General features: G+C 49.6%; 3 protein-coding genes across 6 annotated transcripts in view; 1 reads left to right on the top strand and 2 right to left on the bottom strand.

Moving 5' to 3' along the window:
- The window catches only part of LOC144595021 (E3 ubiquitin ligase Rnf121), a 239,684-nt gene extending 234,178 nt beyond the window's left edge, over positions 1-5,506 (bottom strand). Inside the window, exon 1 of the mRNA XM_078401948.1 lies at positions 5,502-5,506. The gene's annotated coding sequence lies outside the window, so the exon portion shown is untranslated. The remainder of the gene's footprint in view (positions 1-5,501) is intronic.
- Positions 1-6,667, bottom strand: part of pold3 (polymerase (DNA-directed), delta 3, accessory subunit) — a 37,792-nt gene extending 31,125 nt beyond the window's left edge. Inside the window, exons 1-2 of one of the 3 annotated variants that reach the window (XM_078401945.1) lie at positions 6,396-6,667; positions 3,145-3,200 (exon numbers count right to left, since the gene is read on the bottom strand). In XM_078401945.1, the coding sequence (XP_078258071.1) occupies positions 3,145-3,200; positions 6,396-6,467 (128 nt within the window). In that variant the 5' untranslated portion in view covers positions 6,468-6,667. Of the gene's footprint in view, positions 1-3,144; positions 3,201-3,313; positions 3,666-6,395 lie in introns of those variants that run through there. The other 2 variants (XM_078401944.1, XM_078401946.1) reach the window with 2 other exon arrangements.
- Positions 6,395-16,289, top strand: lipt2 (lipoyl(octanoyl) transferase 2). 2 transcript variants are annotated; one of them, XM_078401951.1, is made up of 4 exons: positions 6,395-6,803; positions 8,301-8,576; positions 10,501-11,036; positions 13,883-16,289. In XM_078401951.1, the coding sequence occupies exons 3-4, from the start codon at positions 10,574-10,576 to the stop codon at positions 14,095-14,097; spliced, it is 678 nt and encodes a 225-aa protein (XP_078258077.1). In that variant the 5' UTR covers positions 6,395-6,803; positions 8,301-8,576; positions 10,501-10,573; the 3' UTR covers positions 14,098-16,289. The 2 variants fall into 2 exon arrangements, with proteins under 2 accessions (XP_078258077.1, XP_078258076.1); XM_078401950.1 differs by lacking the exon at positions 8,301-8,576.
- Positions 16,290-17,309: the final 1,020 nt, after the last annotated feature.

Raw genomic sequence — 17,309 nt, 5'->3', positions numbered from 1 at the left:
CTCTGCCAATGCCAAACAGCTTATTCTGCCATTGACTCTTGTTCGGTGTTGTTTGGTGGATTGGATGATTGAAGTCTGAAGAAACAAGACATATTAGCAATTTAACAATTTATTCATTTAATAAACAGGAGCCTCAGTAGCGTGTGGAAGAACCATACACAGCCACAACAGCCTGGCACCTCCTCCTCATGCTGGTCACCAGCCTGGTCACACACTGTTGTGGGATGGCATCCCATTCTTCAACCAGCATTTGTCGCAAGTCAGCCAACGTGGTTGTGTTGGTCACTCTGGCATGAACAGCACGCCCAAGCTGATCCCACAAGTGTTCAATGGGGTTGAGGTCAGGACTGCTGGCAGGCCATTCCATCCTCTCCACTCCCAAATTCTGGAGGTAGTCTCTGAGAAACCCTGCTCTGTGGGGGCGAGCATTGTCATCTTGGAGGATAGAGTTCGGTCCCAGACTGTGGAGATATGGGATTGCCACTGGTTGCAGAATCTCATCTCGATATCTCTCTGCATTGAGATTACCTCCAATGATGACAAGCCTCGTTTTTCCAGTGAGGGAGATGCCGCCCCACACCATCACACTGCCTCCACCAAAAGATGTTACTCTATCGGTGCAGCAATCAGCATAGCGTTCTCCGCGTCTTCTCCACACTTTGACCCTATGATCCAACTGCCGTAGGCAGAATCTGGACTCATCGCTGAACATAACGTTCCTCCACATGTTCAAGTTCCAGTGCACGTGTTGCCTACACCAGCGCAAACGGGCCTGACGGTGAAGGGCAGTCATGGCAGGCCTCCTGGCAGCCCTATGAGACTGGAGATCGGCTGCGTGCAGTCATTTCCGAATTGTCTGGGCAGAGATCCGTCGGCCATATCGTCCTGCAAACCTTGACTGCAAATCTGTAGAAGACAGCCTACGGTTCCTAAGTGCTGACAGGGTGAGGAAACGGTCTTCTTCGGGTGTCGTCTTCTTGGGACGCCCACTTCGCGGCCTGTCTCTGACATCCCCCGTTATATGGAACTTGGCCTTCACTTTGGAGATGGTACTAGGGTTCACTCCAAATAATGCCGCAACTTGGTTTTGCGGAACACCAGCTTGAAGTTGCCCTATCACACGGGCCCTATCCAGATCAGTCAAACGTGGCATGCCGATTCTTGGAGCAGACACCTACTGACCACTGTAACAGGGCCCATGCTCACAGATGCTGCCAATCAGGTGCCTGATTGTCAGCACCTGGGGGTACCAGAAGCTCAAAACAAGAGTCAATAGCAACAGCAGAATAAGCTGTTTGGCATTGGCAGAGAAGATTTGGCAAAATTTTCATGGGCGCAACCCATATACTCAGCTCTGCTGCTCATCCCACAAACGCATGTTCCTTACAAATGTGGCACCATTTAAAAGGGAAATAAACAGGCTTTCCAACGGTATAAGATTTATTGCCAAGAAGCATTGTTACAACAAAGAAATAATCTACCAAACACAAATTTCCTTACTTTTTGTGCTATGTTTATATTAATGATTTGGACGAGAGAATTGAATGCAACATCTCCAAGTTTGCGGATGACACAAAGCTGGGGGGCAGTGTTAGCTGTGAGGAGGATGCTAGGAGGCTGCAACGTGACTTGGATAGGTTAGGTGAGTGGGCAAATGCATGGCAGATGCAGTATAATGTGGATAAATGTGAGGTTATCCACTTTGGTGGCAAGAACGGGAAAGCAGACTATTACCTGAATGGTGGCCGATTAGGAGAAGGGGAGATGCAACGAGACCTGGGTGTCGTGGTGCACCAGTCATTGAAAGTAGGCATGCAGGTGCAGCAAGCAGTGAAGAAAGCGAATGGTATGTTGGCATTCATAGTGAGGGGATTTGAGTATAGAAGCAGGGAGGTTCTGCTGTAGTTGTACAGGGCATTGGTGAGACCACACCTGGAGTATTGCGTACAGTTTTGGTCTCCTAATCTGAAGAAAGACATTCTTGCCATAGAGGGAGTACAGAGAAGGTTCATCAGATTGATTCCTGAGATGGCAGGACTTTCATATGAAGAAAGACTGGATAGACTCGGCTTGTACTCGCTGGAATTTAGAAGATTGAGGGGGGATCTTATAGAAACTTACAAAATTCTTAAGGGGTTGGACAGGCTAGACGCAGGAAGATTGTTCCCGATGTTGGGGAAGTCCAGAACAAGGGGTCACAGTTTAAGGATAAGGGGGAAGTGTTTTAGGACCGAGATGAGAACGTTTTTTTTCACACAGAGAGTGGTGAATCTGTGGAGGGGGGGGGGGGGGGGAGGGACTGTAAAATTGTAAATTTGTCCCTTCCGAACAGAGACCCGACCTTTGTTTTCTGGGTCGGGTCTCCGTTCCTGCTGCGGCCTACCATCGGCCCAACTCCTGGAGCTGGCGGCCTCAAGGGCTCTGGTTCTCAGAGCCCTCGGACCGGACTCACCATCAGCGGAGCTGGCCTTCCTCGGAGGCTGCGGGAGCGGCTGCGACTCGCCTCAGGCTCGGACCGCGTGGATGCTGACATCGGGAGCTCCGGCAGCGGCAGCGTGTTCGCCCGCCCCGGATCGCTCGGCGGGGGCTTCAATGTCGGGAGCCACGATCGCCCCGACGTGCAGCAGCAGCGGCATCGTCTTCACCCGCCCCGGATCGCGGGGCTGGGGTCGGCCGCTGCAGACCTTTCACCGTCCGGCGCGGCCTGGAACGTGGCAACGACAACAGCCTGACCGCGGGAGAGGACAGCAGGGGAAGGGAAAAGACATTCTGGCCTTCCATCACAGTGAGGAGGGGACTGGAGGAGACTCACTGTGATGGATGTTTCTTTTTTTTCTGTTGGTTGGGGTTGTGTAATTTGCTTATTTTATTGCTTTTATTGTTGGACTGTGGGTGACTAAATTTCGTCCAAAAAACTTGTTTTTTGGATGACAAATAAAGATATCCTGAATCCTGAAGATTCCAGCATCTCCCAATCCTCATGTCTCCATCAATGGACTACATACTGTGTGAGCGATTCTTGTTCGACAACAGTTGCCTCCTCGCTCTCAGTTATTCTGGACGAATGACCGCCCGGTAGCTGCCATCAATTTAAAATGGGGAATGACGTAACAAGGTAGTGCAGATTACAGCTCGGGCACTTACTGTTTTGCCAGGTTGACGTGAATGCCAAAGGCATGGCTCAGCATCTTGTAGGTGACCTGCAGAACAAAACCCAAATATCTCAGGGTGCTGAGTGTCAAAAATGGGGAAGGAGGCGAGGGAATTTACAGCATTGGGAAGGGAGCAAAAAATGTAATTCACAAACCCTCACATGTTTTCACCTAATCCTCATCAGTGTGAAGAAGGGTCTCGACCCGAAACGTCACCCATTCCTTCATTCCAGAGATGCTGCCTGACCCGCTGATTTACTCCAGCATTTTGTGTCTACCTTGATTTGAACCAGCACCTACAGTTTTCTTTCCCATCTCATCAGTTTAGTTTAGTTTAGAGGTACAGCGCGGAAACAGGCCCTTTGGCTGACTGAGTCCACGCCGCCCAGCGACCCCCGCACTTTAACACTATCCTACACATACTAGGGACAATTCACGTTTTTACCAAGCCAATTAACCTACAGACCTGCACGTCTTCGGAGTGCGGGAGGAAACCAGAGGTCGTGGAGAAAACACGCGCAGGTCACAGGGTGAACGTACAAACTCCATACGGACAGCACCCGTAGTCAGGATCGAACCCGGGTCTCTGGCGCCGTGAGGCAGCAACTCTACCCGCTGTTCCCAGTTTAACTCCCACCCTCCCCACTGTTTAAGTCCCAGTAAAGGTTTGTCTGCCACTCTCTCCCCCCTTCTCCACCCACCAGGCCTATCCCCTTCCTCTCTCTCCTCTCTGTCCCCTCCTCCACACACTCCACCCCTTCTGCACAAGTTCTATCCTCCCTCCCAGTCCCAGATTTAACCCTTTCCCGTCTATCCCACCCGCATTGCCCCGGATTAAATCCTCCCACTCTTCACCCCCAATTAACCCAAACGTAATCCTCCCGCTGCCCCTGATTTAAACCCCAACTACCCCAGATTTAATCCCCCCTCTTAGATTTTTTTTACCACCACTGTCCCCCCAAATGTATTCCCTCCACAACCCCTCTCTACCCTGGCTCTGCCCCAGTTCTATCACCCTCCCCCCCCAGCCTAGACCTATCCCACTCACCAAATTTACCCCCTCGCTCCTAAATCTACCCTCTCTGCCCCAGATTCCTCCCCTCCCCAAGATGTACCCTCCAAACCCACCCTCACCCTCTTTGCTCCGATCTGAGGAAAGATTGGAAAGACTGGGCTTGTATTCACTGGAATTTAGAAGGATGAGAGAGGATCTTATAGAGACGTATAAAATTACAGTATAAAAGGACTGGACAAGTTAGACGCAGAAAAAATGGTGCCAATGTTGGGGGAGTCCAGAACCAGGGGCCACAGCCTAAGAATAAAGGGGAGGCCATTTAAAACTGAGATGAAAAAAAACTTTTTCACCCAGAGAGTTGTGAATTTGTGGAATTCTCCGCCACAGAAGGCAGTGGAGGCCAATTCACTGAATGAATTTAAAAGGGAGTTAGATAGAGCTCTAGGGGCTAGCGGAATCAGGACATATGGGGAGAAGGCAGGCACGGGTTACTGATTGTAGATGATCAGCCATGATCACAATGAATGGCGGTGCTGGCTCGACGGGCCAAATGGCCTCCTCCTGCACCTATTTTCAATGTTTTCTATGCTCCGGAGTTAATTCCGTCTACCCAAGATTAACCTCTACCCTTTCCTCCCTGCTCTGGATCCTTCTTCCCCCTCTCCTCTCTGTCCCACTCTCCTTCACACCTCTCCCTCACTCCCTGCATTGTCCCCTTTCCCCACCCACAATGAAGTTCTTGTCCATCACCAGCTCCTCTTCCCTTTGTCCCCTCTCCTCACACCACTCTCCTCTACTCCTCCCTCCCCCATTACTCCCCCACTCCCTCTGTCCCCTCTCCCTCTGTCCCCTCTCCCTCTCCCATGCTGTCCCCGCTCATAATGTCGTTCTCGTCCACCATCAGTTCCTCCACTCCCCTGTCTCCTGGCTCCCCTGTCCCCCCACTCCTCCCCTTACTCCTCCATCCCCTTTCCTTCTCCCCCTCACTCCCTCTCCTCCTCCCTCACTCCCTCTCCTCCTCCCTCACTCCCTCTCCTCCTCCCTCACTCTCCTGCTCACCATGCAGTTCTCGTCCACCATCAGTTCCTCCACCACTGTCCCTCTCCCCCCCACCCCACCCCTCCATCCCCTCTCCTTCTCCCCCCCTCACACTCCTCCCTCACTTCCTCTCCTCTGCCCCTCATTCCCACCTCCCCTCCATCCCCCGCTCACAATACAGTTCTTGTCCACCATCAGTTCCTCCACTCCCGTCCCTCACCTCACTCCCTCTCCTCACTTCCTCCCACTTCACTCCCTCTCCTCACCCCTCTCCTAATGCTGTTCTCGTCCACCACCAGCTCCTCCACATTCTCCACCAGCAGCTCCAGCTCCCCCTCTCCTTTCCCCCTCTCCACTCTCTCCCCCCCTCTCCACTCTCTCCCCCTCTCCTTTCCCCCTCTCCACTCTCTCCCCCTCTCCTTTCCCCCTCTCCACTCTCTCCCCCTCTCCTTTCCCCCTCTCCACTCTCTCCCCCTCTCCTTTCCCCCTCTCCACTCTCTCCCCCCCTCTCCACTCTCTCCCCCTCTCCTTTCCCCCTCTCCACTCTCTCCCCCCCTCTCCACTCTCTCCCCCTCTCCTTTCCCCCTCTCCACTCTCTCCTCCCCCTCTCCTCCTCCCCCTCTCCTCCTCCCCCTCTCCTCCTCCCCCTCTCCTCCTCCCCCTCTCCTCCTCCCCCTCTCCTCCCGCTCACAATGAGATTCTCGCCCACCATCAGTTTCTTCACTCCCCTCTCTCCTTCTCCCCTCCCCTCCCCCACTCTCTCCCGCTCCCCCTCCCCCTCCCCACTCTCCCCCTCCACTCTCCCCCTCCCCCTCCCCACTCTCCCCCTCCCCACTCTCCCCCTCCCCTCTCCCCCTCCCCTCCCCCACTCTCTCCCGCTCCCCCTCCACTCTCCCCCTCCCCCTCCCCACTCTCCCCCTCCCCCACTCTCCCCCTCCCCTCTCCCCCTCCCCTCCCCCACTCTCCCCTCTCTCCCCCTCCCCTCTCTCCCCTCTCTCCCTCCCCTCTCCCTCCCCTCTCCCTCCCCTCTCCCCCCCTCTCCCTCCCCTCTCCCTCCCCTCTCCCCCCCTCTCCCGCTCACAATGAGGTTCTCGCCCGCCATCAGTTTCTCCACTCCCCTTTCCCCTCCCTCACTCCTTCCCTCTCCTCCTCCCTCCCTCTCCTCCCTCACTCCTCCTCCCTCTACTCACAATGCGGTTCTCGTCCACCACCAGCTCCTCCACATTCTCCACCAGCAGCTCCAGCTCCTCCATGGCGACCATGGCGCCAACCCCCGCCCGGGTTCACAGGTGACGGGAGCTGCCCGTTACCCCGGCAACGCGGCCTAGCCGGGCCTGGGCCCGCCTGCTCACATTCCTCACCGACAACCACTCCCCGCCCGCTCACATTCCTCACCGACAACCGCTCCCCGCCCGCTCACATTCCTCACCGACAACCGCTCACATTCCTCACCGACAACCGCTCTCACTTTACTGCCGCGTTCAACGGTGGAAATTTTATAATAAGCGCGTTTTAAACCGTAAAGGCGAGGGTGAGGTGAAAGATCACAAAGATGGCGGCGCTCAGCCAGGAGCTGAGGTTCTGATGTCTTGTTGAAGGTGAGGAGCGGACAATTATTCTATTTTACTACAATTTTTTGGGGGGGCTAGTTTATTTATATTGTATCGAAGAATAGCCGATCAAGCTTATGTTGTGCTAACTATTGAGATTGTGCCACTTCGAGTATAAAATCACTTCATTCAATCCAATACCCAGAAATTTACAAGACAGTCCCCACCAGGTCACTTCATTTATTTATACTAGAATTAGAGCAAACAAAAATACAGTCACTATATCCATGGAGTATCCCAGAGTGGAACATCCTTCCCCGACACCACCATTTGTGCATCAACCTTGTCAACTCTTCAAGGGGGGGGAGATTTAATGGGAGCCCTGAGGGGTAACTTTTATACACAAAGGGTGGTAGGTGTATGGAACGAGCTGCCAGAGGAGATAGTTGAGGCTGAGACTATTGCAACATTTAAGAAACATTTAGACATGTACATGCATAGGCCAGGTTTAGAGGGATATGGATCAAATGCAGGCTAGTGGAACTAGTGTAGATGGGGTATGTTGGTCAGTGTGGGTAAGTTGGGCCAAAGGGCCTGTTTCCACACTGACTATGGTCAGCGGTGACAGTTTGCTGTAGTCCAACAACAACCATTTTTTATTGATTGAATTTCTTCATTTGTTATTCAAAGACAGGTTTGAACAAAATTTAGTTATGTAGAAATAAGATGCTGGTTTACAAGATAAAGACATAATTTGCTGGAGTAACTCAGAGGGTCAGGCAGCATCTTGGGACGTCATGGATAGGTGACGTTCCATATCCCTCTTAACCTTCACTATCACTGTGCCTGTCCAAATGCCGTTTAATGTTGTTCTAATACCTGCCTCAACTACTTCCTCTGGCACCTCATTCCATATGCCCACCTTCAATGTGGGGAAAATGAAGCTAATGGCAGTAGTGAGATTCTATCCAATGCCCCAAAAGTGCCTGGAAGCTTCATCGAGTGCCTTGGACTGCTCAACTATACAACCAAGTGAATGCAGAGAGTTGTGGGCGTAGCCTAGTCCATCACACACAGACCAGACTCCCCATTATTTACTCCATCTACACTTCACGATGACTTGGAAAAACAGCTAGCAAAATCAAAGACTTGTCCTGCACCAGCCAGTCCTTCCTCTCCCCACTTCTATCGGTTAGAAGCTTAAAACCACTGTATTCAGGGACCATTTCTTCTTCTCTGTTACCAGGTCCTTTCATAAGCTAGGGTACTGTCCAATTCACCTCTAATCCATTGCAGACATTGGACTTTGTCTCTGGAACTGATGCACTACAATGCTGAGAACTATATTCTGCACTCTGTACCTTCCCCTTTGCTCTACCTGTTGTACTTGAGTTTGACTTGACTGCATATCTGATCTGATTGGATAGCATGCAAAACAAAGTTTTTCTTATACCTCGGTATACGTGACAAACATAAACCTAAACCTAGAAGCAGTCAGAAAGGATTTGACCAAATCTCATTTGATTCTTCACCTCTTCTTCCCAGACTCTGAGAATGACTGAACTCCTTCACTTTGTAAACTTCCTTGGTGTGATGGTCTTTCTGCTCACCGTTCTCTATCACTGGGTCGACATTACACACTCAAGATCCACAACCCTTACTCAGAATTTCTATGACGCCAGGCCAAAGAGAAGCTTTCACAGTCAGTGCCGAAGGAAGATGTACACACGAATGTCCGAATCAGAGTATGAACAAGAGTCTTGAGCAGTGATTTGTGAATTTTGCTTGAAGTGTCCACTTGCACCTTAAAATCAGGAACCCGTAAGTAAAAAAAGTAATCTGCAACAAAACAACTCATCTCACAGCAAGGACTGATGGGTGCCTGCTGCTTACTGACAAACTTTGAAGAAGGTGTAGAGGAGGTTTAGACAATAGACAATAGGTGCAGGAGTAGGCCATTCGGCCCTTCGAGCCAGCACCGCCATTCAATGTGATCACGGCTGATCATTCACAATCAGTACCCCGTTCCTGCCTTCTCCCCATACCCTCTGACTCCGCTATCATTAAGAGCTCTATCGAGCTCTCTCTTGAAAGCGTCCAGAGAATTGGCCTCCACAGCCTTCTGAGGCAGAGAATTCCACAGATTTACAACTCTCTGAGTGAAAATGTTTTTCCTCATCTCCGTTCTAAATGGCCTACCCCTTATTCTTAAACTGTGGCCTCTGGTTCTGGACTCCCCCAACATTGGGAACATGTTTCCTGCCTCTAACGTGTCCAATCCAGTCATTCTCAAGTTAGGAAGAGGGGATGTTCAACGAGATCTGGGTGTCCTAGTGCATCAGTCACTGAAAGGAAGCATGCAGGTATAGCAGGCAGTGAAGAAAGCCAATGGAATGTTGGCCTTCATAACAAGAGGAGTTGAGTATAGGAGAAAAGAGGTCCTTCTACAGTTGTACCGGGCCCTGGTGAGACCGCACCTGGAGTACTGTGTGCAGTTTTGGTCTCCAAATTTGAGGAAGGATATTCTTGCTATTGAGGGCATGCAGCGTAGGTTGACTAGGTTAATTCCCGGAATGGCGGGACTGTCGTATGTTGAAAGGCTGGAGCAATTAGGCTTGTATACACTGGAATTTAGAAGGATGAGGGGGGATCTTATTGAAACATATAAGATAATTAGGGGATTGGACACATTAAGGCAGGAAACATGTTCCCAATGTTGGGGGAGTCCAGAACAAGGGGCCACAGTTTAAGAATAAGGGGTAGGCCATTTAGAACGGAGATGAGGAAGAACTTTTTCAGTCAGAGAGTGGTGAAGGTGTGGAATTCTCTGCCTCAGAAGGCAGTGGAGGCCAGTTCGTTGGATGCTTTCAAGAGAGAGCTGGATAGAGCTCTTAAGGATAGCGGAGTGAGGGGGTATGGGGAGAAGGCAGGAACGGGGTACTGATTGAAAGTGATCAGCCATGATCGAATTGAATGGCGGTGCTGGCTCGAAGGGCTGAATGGCCTACTCCTGCACCTATTGTCTATCCCTTAATAATCTTATATATTTCAATAAGGTCCCCTCTCATCCTTCTAAATTCTAGAGTATGCAAGCCTAGTTGCTCCAGTCTTTCAACATACAACAGTCCCACCATTCCGGGAATTAACCTAGTGAACCTACGCTGCACTCCCTCAATAGCAATAATGTCCTTCCTCAAATTTGGAGACCAAAACTGCACACAGTACTCCAGGTGCGGTCTCACTAGGGCCCTGTACAACTGTAGAAGGACCTCTTTGCTCCTATACTCAACTCCTCTTGTCATAAAGGCTAACATGCCATTAGCGTTCTTCACTGACTGCTGTGTGTGTGTATATATATGTATATTATATACACACACACGCACTCACACACAGGCTCGATTGTAATTGTATATAGTCATTTCGCTGACTGGGATAGCACACAACAAAAAGCCTTTCCCTGAACCTCAAGACACGTGATAATAAACCAAACTGAATTTACTAATAAACTAAACTAATATTACAAATCTGGGATCCACAAAAGCCCAGAACAGTGGTGCAGCGGATAGCGCTGCCGGCTCACAGCCACAGAGGCCTGGGTTTGATCCTGGCCTCAGGTGTTGTCTGTGTGGAGTTTGCACACAACAAAAAAGATGTTTCAGTGTACCTCGTGACATGTGGCAATAAACAAAACTAAACTAATACTCTGTAAACTTATGTTCTGATTTCTCATTCCATCAATGCCAAGCTGGGTGTTAAGTACTTAGGAAATCCTGACAAATCCTTCTGAACATTGAAACGTGGAGCCTGAAGCTGGTGCCATGACCCTTTTGAAGCCGGTGGTTGAAGTGGTGAACCTGGGGAAGATTTCTTACGGGGACGCACTGCAAGCTCAGCGGAGGTACATCCGGCGCCACATCGACTCCCTGTCGCAGCCGCCGGCCGCTGAACCGGCGGTGAACGCGCTGCTCCTGTGTGAGCACCATCCGGTCTACACTGTCGGCATCAGGACAGCGCAGTACCCGGTGGAGGAGGAGGAGAGGCTGAAGGGGCTGGGAGCCGAGTTCCACCGGGCCAACCGGGGAGGGCTGATCACCTTCCACGGCCCCGGGCAGCTGGTGTGCTACCCCATCCTCAACCTGGCCCACTTCAGGAAGAGCGTGCGCTGGTACGTGGCAGAGCTGGAGACCACCACCGTCCAGCTCTGTCGCAAGTTCGGTATTCAAGCAGACACCTCGCCAGACACCGGCGTCTGGGTCGGAAGCAACAAAATCTGTGCCATCGGTGAGTGCCGCTTCAGTTCAGTCTCGTTCAGTTTATTGTCACATGTACCTAGGAGCGGTGAAAAACTTTTAGATGGACACAAAATGCTGGAGTAACTCAGCGGGACAGACAGCATCTCTGGAGGGAAGAAATGGGTGACGTTTTGAAATTCGAAGCCGACGATCTCACAGAAAACCCACACAGGTCACAGGGAGAACGTATAAACACCATACAGACAACACCTGTAGTCAGGATCTGCGGCACGGTGGCGCAGCGGTAGAGTTGCTGCCTTATAGCGAATGCAGCGCCGGAGACTCGGGTTCGATCCTGACTACGGGTGCTGTCTGTACGGAGTTTGTACGTTCTCCCCGTGACCTGCGAGGGTTTTCTCCGAGATCTTCTGTTTCTTCCCACACTCCAAAGACGTACCGGTATGTAGGTTAATCGACTGGGTAAATGTAAAAATTGTCCCTAGTGTGTGTAGGATAGTGTTAATGTGCGGGGATCGCTGGGCGGCGCGGACTCGGTGGGCCGAAGGGCCTGTTTCCATGCTGTATCTCTAAATCTAAATCTAAAACATTCAATGAACTTGTATATATGGATCGAACCTGCGTCTCTGGACCTGTAAGGCAGCAACTATACCGCTGCACCACCGTGTTACCCTATTTGAGTCTGAAGAAGGGTCTCGACCCGAAATATCACCCAATCCTTCTCTCCAGAGATGCTGCCTGTCCCGCTGAGTTACTCCAGCATTTTTGTGTCTATCTTCGGTTTAAACAGTGAAAAGCTTTTGTTGCGTGCTATCCAGTCAGCGGAAAGACAATACATGATTACAATCGAGCCGTCCACAGTGTCCACAGGATAAGGGAATAACGTTTAGTGCAATTAACCTACAAACCTGTGCATCTTTGGTGTGTGGGAGCAAAACCGAAGATCTCGGAGGAAACCCACGTAAGTCACGGGGAAAACTTACAAACTCCGTACAGACGGCGCCCGTAGTCGGGATCGAACCCGGGTCTCTGGCGCTGCATTCGGTGTAAAGCAGCAACTCCTCCGCTGCGCCACCATGCCGCCCAAGTGTGTCTTGCACTAAATGTTGTACTCTATCTATGTGCAGCTTGATTGTATTCATCTGCAATCTTTTCTGAGAGAGAGGAGATCTTATAGAAACATATAAAATTATTAAGAGTTTGGACAGGCTAGATGCAGTAAAAAATTTCCCGATGTTGGGGAGTCCAGAACCAGGGGTCACAGTTTAAGAATAAGGGGTCGGCCATTTAGGATTGAGATGAGGAAAAACTCCTAGAGCCTGAAAGTTGTGAATATGTAGAAGTGTCTGCCACAGAAGGCCGTGGAGGCCAATTCACCAGATGTATTCAAGAGAAAGTTGGATATAGCTCTTAGGGCCAACAAAATCAGGGGATATGCAGGAACCGGGTACTGATTCTGAATTTATTCACAAAATGCTGGAGTAACTCAGCAGGTCAGGCAGCATCTCAGGAGAGAAGGAATGGGTCACAAAATGCTGGAGTAACTCAGCAGGTCAGGCAGCATCTCAGGAGAGAAGGAATGGGTTCAGGTTCTGATTTGTCTACTGATTCTGAATGATCAGCCATGATCATATTGAATGGTGGTGCTGGCTTGAAGGGCCGAATGGTCTACTCCTGCGCCTATTTTCTATGTTTCTCTGACTGACAGCACGCAAACAAAAGCTTTTCACTCTGCCTCGGTACATGTGACAATAATAAACAAATTTAAAAATTAATCTAAAATATGATAACAAAATAAGTCGAGGGTTTTATCGTTATATGGAAGGTAGACACAAAATGCTGGAGTAACTCAGCAGGACAGGCAACATCTCTGGAGAGAAGGAATGGGTTGACGTTTCGGGTCGAGACCCTTCTTCAGACTTTATCGTTATATGTCCTGAAATGGAACAATTAAATTCTTACTTGTGGCAGCACAACAGATATGTAAATATAGTACTCTGCAAAATCTATTATAAACAACAGTTTATCCATAATAAACAAAAAAAGTTCAGTATATAAAATAAACAGACAAGTAACCAAACAATAAAATACAAAGTCAAATATAATGACGAAAAGTCTATGTAGTTTGGAGCTTATTTTGTGTACAAAATCATGAGAGGAATAGATTGGGGGTAGATGCACAGAGTCTTTGACCCAGAGTAGGGGAATTGAGGACCAGAGGACATAGTTTCAAGGTGAAGGGGAAAAGATTTAATAAGAATCCGAGGGGTAACTTTTTCACACACAGGGTGGTGGGTGTATGGAACAAGCTGCCAGAGGAGGTAGCTGAGGCTGGGACTATCCCAGTGTTTAAGAAACAGTTGGACAGGTTTGGAGGGTTATGGACCAAGTGCAGGTAAGTGGGACTAGGGTAGCTAGGACATTGTTGGCCGGTGTGGGCGAGTTGGGCCGAAAGGAATGTTTCCACACTGTATGACTCTATGACTTTATAACTTATTTGGAGGTTATTTAATAGCCTGATTGTTGTAGGGAAGAAGCTGCTCCTGAAGATAGACACAAATTGCTGGAGTAACTCAACGGCATAGGCAGCATCTCTGGAGAGAAGGAATGGGAGACGTTTCTAACGTCACCCAATCCTTCTCTCCAGAGATGCTGCCTGTCCTACTGAGTTATTTCAGCATTTTGTGTCTACCTTCGATTTAAACCAGCATCTGCAATTCTTTCCTACACATTTAAGCTGCTCCTGAACCTAGTCATTACAGTTTTCAGGCTCTTATACCTTCAGTGAACATTGTTCCACCTGTTTTAATTGCTACACTGCCCACTCCACTGTCATTCCTCCCCTTATTGTGTCTGTCCGTCTGTGTGACTCTACAGGTATCCACTGCGGCAGATACATCACCTCTCACGGGTTAGCACTGAATTGCAACAATGATCTGCACTGGTTCTCTCACATCACTCCCTGTGGCATCAAGGGCAAAGGGGTGACGTCCCTGACTCAAGAGCTGAGCAGAGAGGTGACAGTCTCCGAGGGCGTGGAATCCTTCCTGGAAACATTCGCCGCACAGTTCAACTGCATGCTGAGGCGTTAGGAAGTCTCCATCCCCAAAGACCACCCAGCCAACTGGTCGACTGAAGAGGTTTTCAGATGTCGGAGGTTTGCAAGGCAATTACGTGAGCAATTTTGGGCCTGGACAGAGTGGATGTGGAGAGGATGTTTCCACTAGTGGTAGAGTCTAGGACCAGAGGTCATAGCCTCAGAATAAAAGGACGTTCCTTTTGGAGGGAGATGAGGGGGAATTTCTTTAGTCAGAGGGTGGTGAATCTGTAGAATTCATTGCCACAGAAGGCAGTGGAGGTCGTCAATGGATATTTTTAAGGCAGAGATCGATAGATTCTTGATTAGTACGGGTGTCAGGGTTTATGGGGAGAAGGCAGAAGCATGGGTTTCAGAGGGAAAGATACATCAGCCATGATTGAATGGCGGAGTAGACTTGATGGGCCTAATTCTGCTCCTAGGACTTATGAACTTGAACAGAATGCAAAGATCAAAACATGCCGTCTCCTTCCAATAGGGTTCAGTGAACTATAGAATCACCTCCTCTTGTCAACTGAAACCAGGAACACTGAATGAGAACTTGACAGAGACACAGGAGACTGCAGATGCTGGAATCTGGAGTGAAAAGAAACTCCTGGTGAAATCGTGTGGAGGCAGAGGGTTGGGTTCATGTCGAGACCCTGCGCCAGTACTCAGAATGGGGGGGGGGGAGGGTGGCAATGTGAAATTAGGCAGTGGGAGGATCAATGATTGCTTGTAAATAAAACGACACAGTGAACAATACTGAACCATAAAGAGTCGAAGATGTCCCAAGTTAACTTGTTGGCCTGTACCTATCAAAGGGGGCAACCGGCAATATATTAAGATTGTGTAGGAAGGAACTGCAGATGCTGGTTTAAACCAAAGTTGGACACAAAAAACTGCCGTAACTCAGCCGGGACAGGCAGAGAAGGGTCTCAAGGCGAAACGTCACCCAACCTTTCTCTCCAGAGATACTGCCTGTCCCGTTGAGTTACTCCTGCATTCGTCATTAAGATTGCTCAGAGGAAGAGTACAGGTCCACCAACGATTTTCTAGTAACTGGTGGTCCTGCACCTCCTTTAATCTGGACAAAATTACAAGAGCACACTTGAAATTCCCCCCAGAAGTCCCTGCGAAAATGTGGCACCTAGGCCAGGTGAGGCGACCGATCTCGACCTCATTAGGACTCTGCCACGACATCAACACATGTTTATATGATATTGTTTTATTTTTAATTGTCTACTGTATATCGTACTTTTATCCTTGTGAGCAAAGCACCAAGGCAAATTCCTTGTACGTATACATACTTGGTTCATAAATTTTTTATTTATTCATTTTTTAATTCATTCATGTTCTGCACAGACATTGTGGGCCGAAGAGCCTGTTGCTGTGCTGTTCTATGTCCGAACAAAAAAAAAATGCCGTGCTGAAGTACTTCAGTGGTTCAGGCAGCATCTCTGGAGAATTAGAAACACATGACGTTTTGGGTCGGGACACTTTTTCGGACTGATGAAACTTCACCTTTCCAAGTTCTCCAGAGATGCTGCCTGACCCACTGAGTTATTCCAGCACTTAATGTCTTTCTTTTGTAAACCAGCTTCAGCAGTTCCTTTGTGTCTCGATGTTCTAACAACTCGTGTTGCCAGATGACATACAGGCAGATGCCAGAGGGTGGCAGTGTGTGCCGTAAATAAAATGGTGGTGAATATTCTAATCTATGATTGCCTTGGCTAAGGTGAGAACTGGTCAAGTTCAGTTTAGTTTATTATTGTCACGTGTACTGAAGTGCAGTGAAAAGCTTTTTGTTGCATGCTATCCAGTCATCAAGAAGACTACACATGATTACAATCAAGCCGTCCACAGTGTACAGATACAGGATAAGGGGAATAAGGTTTAGTGCAAGATAAAGTACAGTAACGTCCGAGTAAAGGTAGTCTTGGGGTCTCCAATGAGGTAGATGGGAGGACAGGACCGCTCTCTAGTTGGCGAGAGGACAGTTCAGCTGCGTGAAAACGGCTGGGAAGAAACTGTCCCTGAATCTGAAGGTTTTCAAACTTCTGTACCTCTTGCCTGATGGGAGTGGGGAGAAGAAGAATTGACTGGGGTGAGACCGGTCCTTGGTTATGCTGTTGGCCTTGCCGAGGCAACATGAAGTGTAGATGGAGTCAATGGAAGGGAGGTTGGTTCGTGTAATGGTCTGGGCTGCGTCCACAATTCTGGGGGGGGGGGGGGGGGGGGGGCGGGGGCGGCGGTGCCACAGAGGACCAAGGAAAGAAAACAGCAGATGCTGGTTTAAATAGAAGGTAGACACAAAATGCTGGACTATCTAACTTCAGATAGTCCTTGTTCTCCCTCTCTATCCCCTCCCCCTTCCCAGTTCTCCCACTAGTCTTCCTGTCTCCTACTACATCCTATCTTTGTCCCACCCCATCCCCTGGCATCAGTCTGAAGAAGAATCTTGACCCGAAACGTCACCCGTTCCTTCTCTCCCGAGATGCTGCCTGACCCGCTGAGATACTCCAGCATTTTGTGTCTACCTTTGACAGAGGACCCTTTGCCCCTGGCTGTGGAATGTAAATCCCATCCTCTTGTTTGGTTCTGTGAACTATGCAATCAGGGCCGTCTTAACGCATGGGCCTGATGGGCACTTGCCCGGGGCCCCACGAGCATAGGGGCCCCATGCTGATCTGTGTATGTTAAGTGACTTGCAATAAATAAATACTACTTTAAAAATGTAGGTTCAATAAGTGCTTTTTTCGCAACATTTTCGGTCCCCAAGTGCTTCTCACAGCGATCTGTAAATGCTTTTCGCAACAATGTAGCACCCTAAGTCCATCGCTAAGTGCTTTTCGGTAAATGCTTTTCGCCGGCACGACAGGGGGGGGGCTGGTAGGGAAAGGGGGGTGGGGGAGAGTAACGGTAGGGGCCCCAGTAACTGCTTTGCCCGGGGGCCCATAATGCTGTAAAAACGGCCCTGTATGCAATGTCATACAGCATTACTCCTGCCCACTATGTCATTCCGACAATTAGCTCCTCAGCAGGTCAGGCAGCATCTGTTGAGACCATTGTTTCGGGGCAAACCTCTTCTTCAGACTGATGAGGGGGAGGGAGGGGGGAAGGAGAAGAAAGCTAGAAGAGGGGAAAGGCAAGATAAAGACAGGTAACAAATGGACATGGGTAAGGGGGTGTTGAGAAGGAAGAGGGACCATCAGGACTATGTTGAAT

This window comes from Rhinoraja longicauda, chromosome 7 (genome assembly GCF_053455715.1).
Source record: "Rhinoraja longicauda isolate Sanriku21f chromosome 7, sRhiLon1.1, whole genome shotgun sequence".
NCBI lineage: Eukaryota > Metazoa > Chordata > Chondrichthyes > Rajiformes > Arhynchobatidae > Rhinoraja > Rhinoraja longicauda.
This window is presented reverse-complemented; position numbering and strand designations above follow the sequence as displayed.

Excerpts from the sequence above, each read along its gene's own strand:
- lipt2 (XM_078401950.1), top strand. The coding sequence starts at position 10,574 with ATGACCCTTTTGAAGCCGGTGGTTGAAGTGGTGAACCTGGGGAAGATT. Across the intron at positions 11,037-13,882 it reads CAACAAAATCTGTGCCATCG|GTATCCACTGCGGCAGATAC; the intron begins GTGAGTGCCGCT and ends GTGACTCTACAG.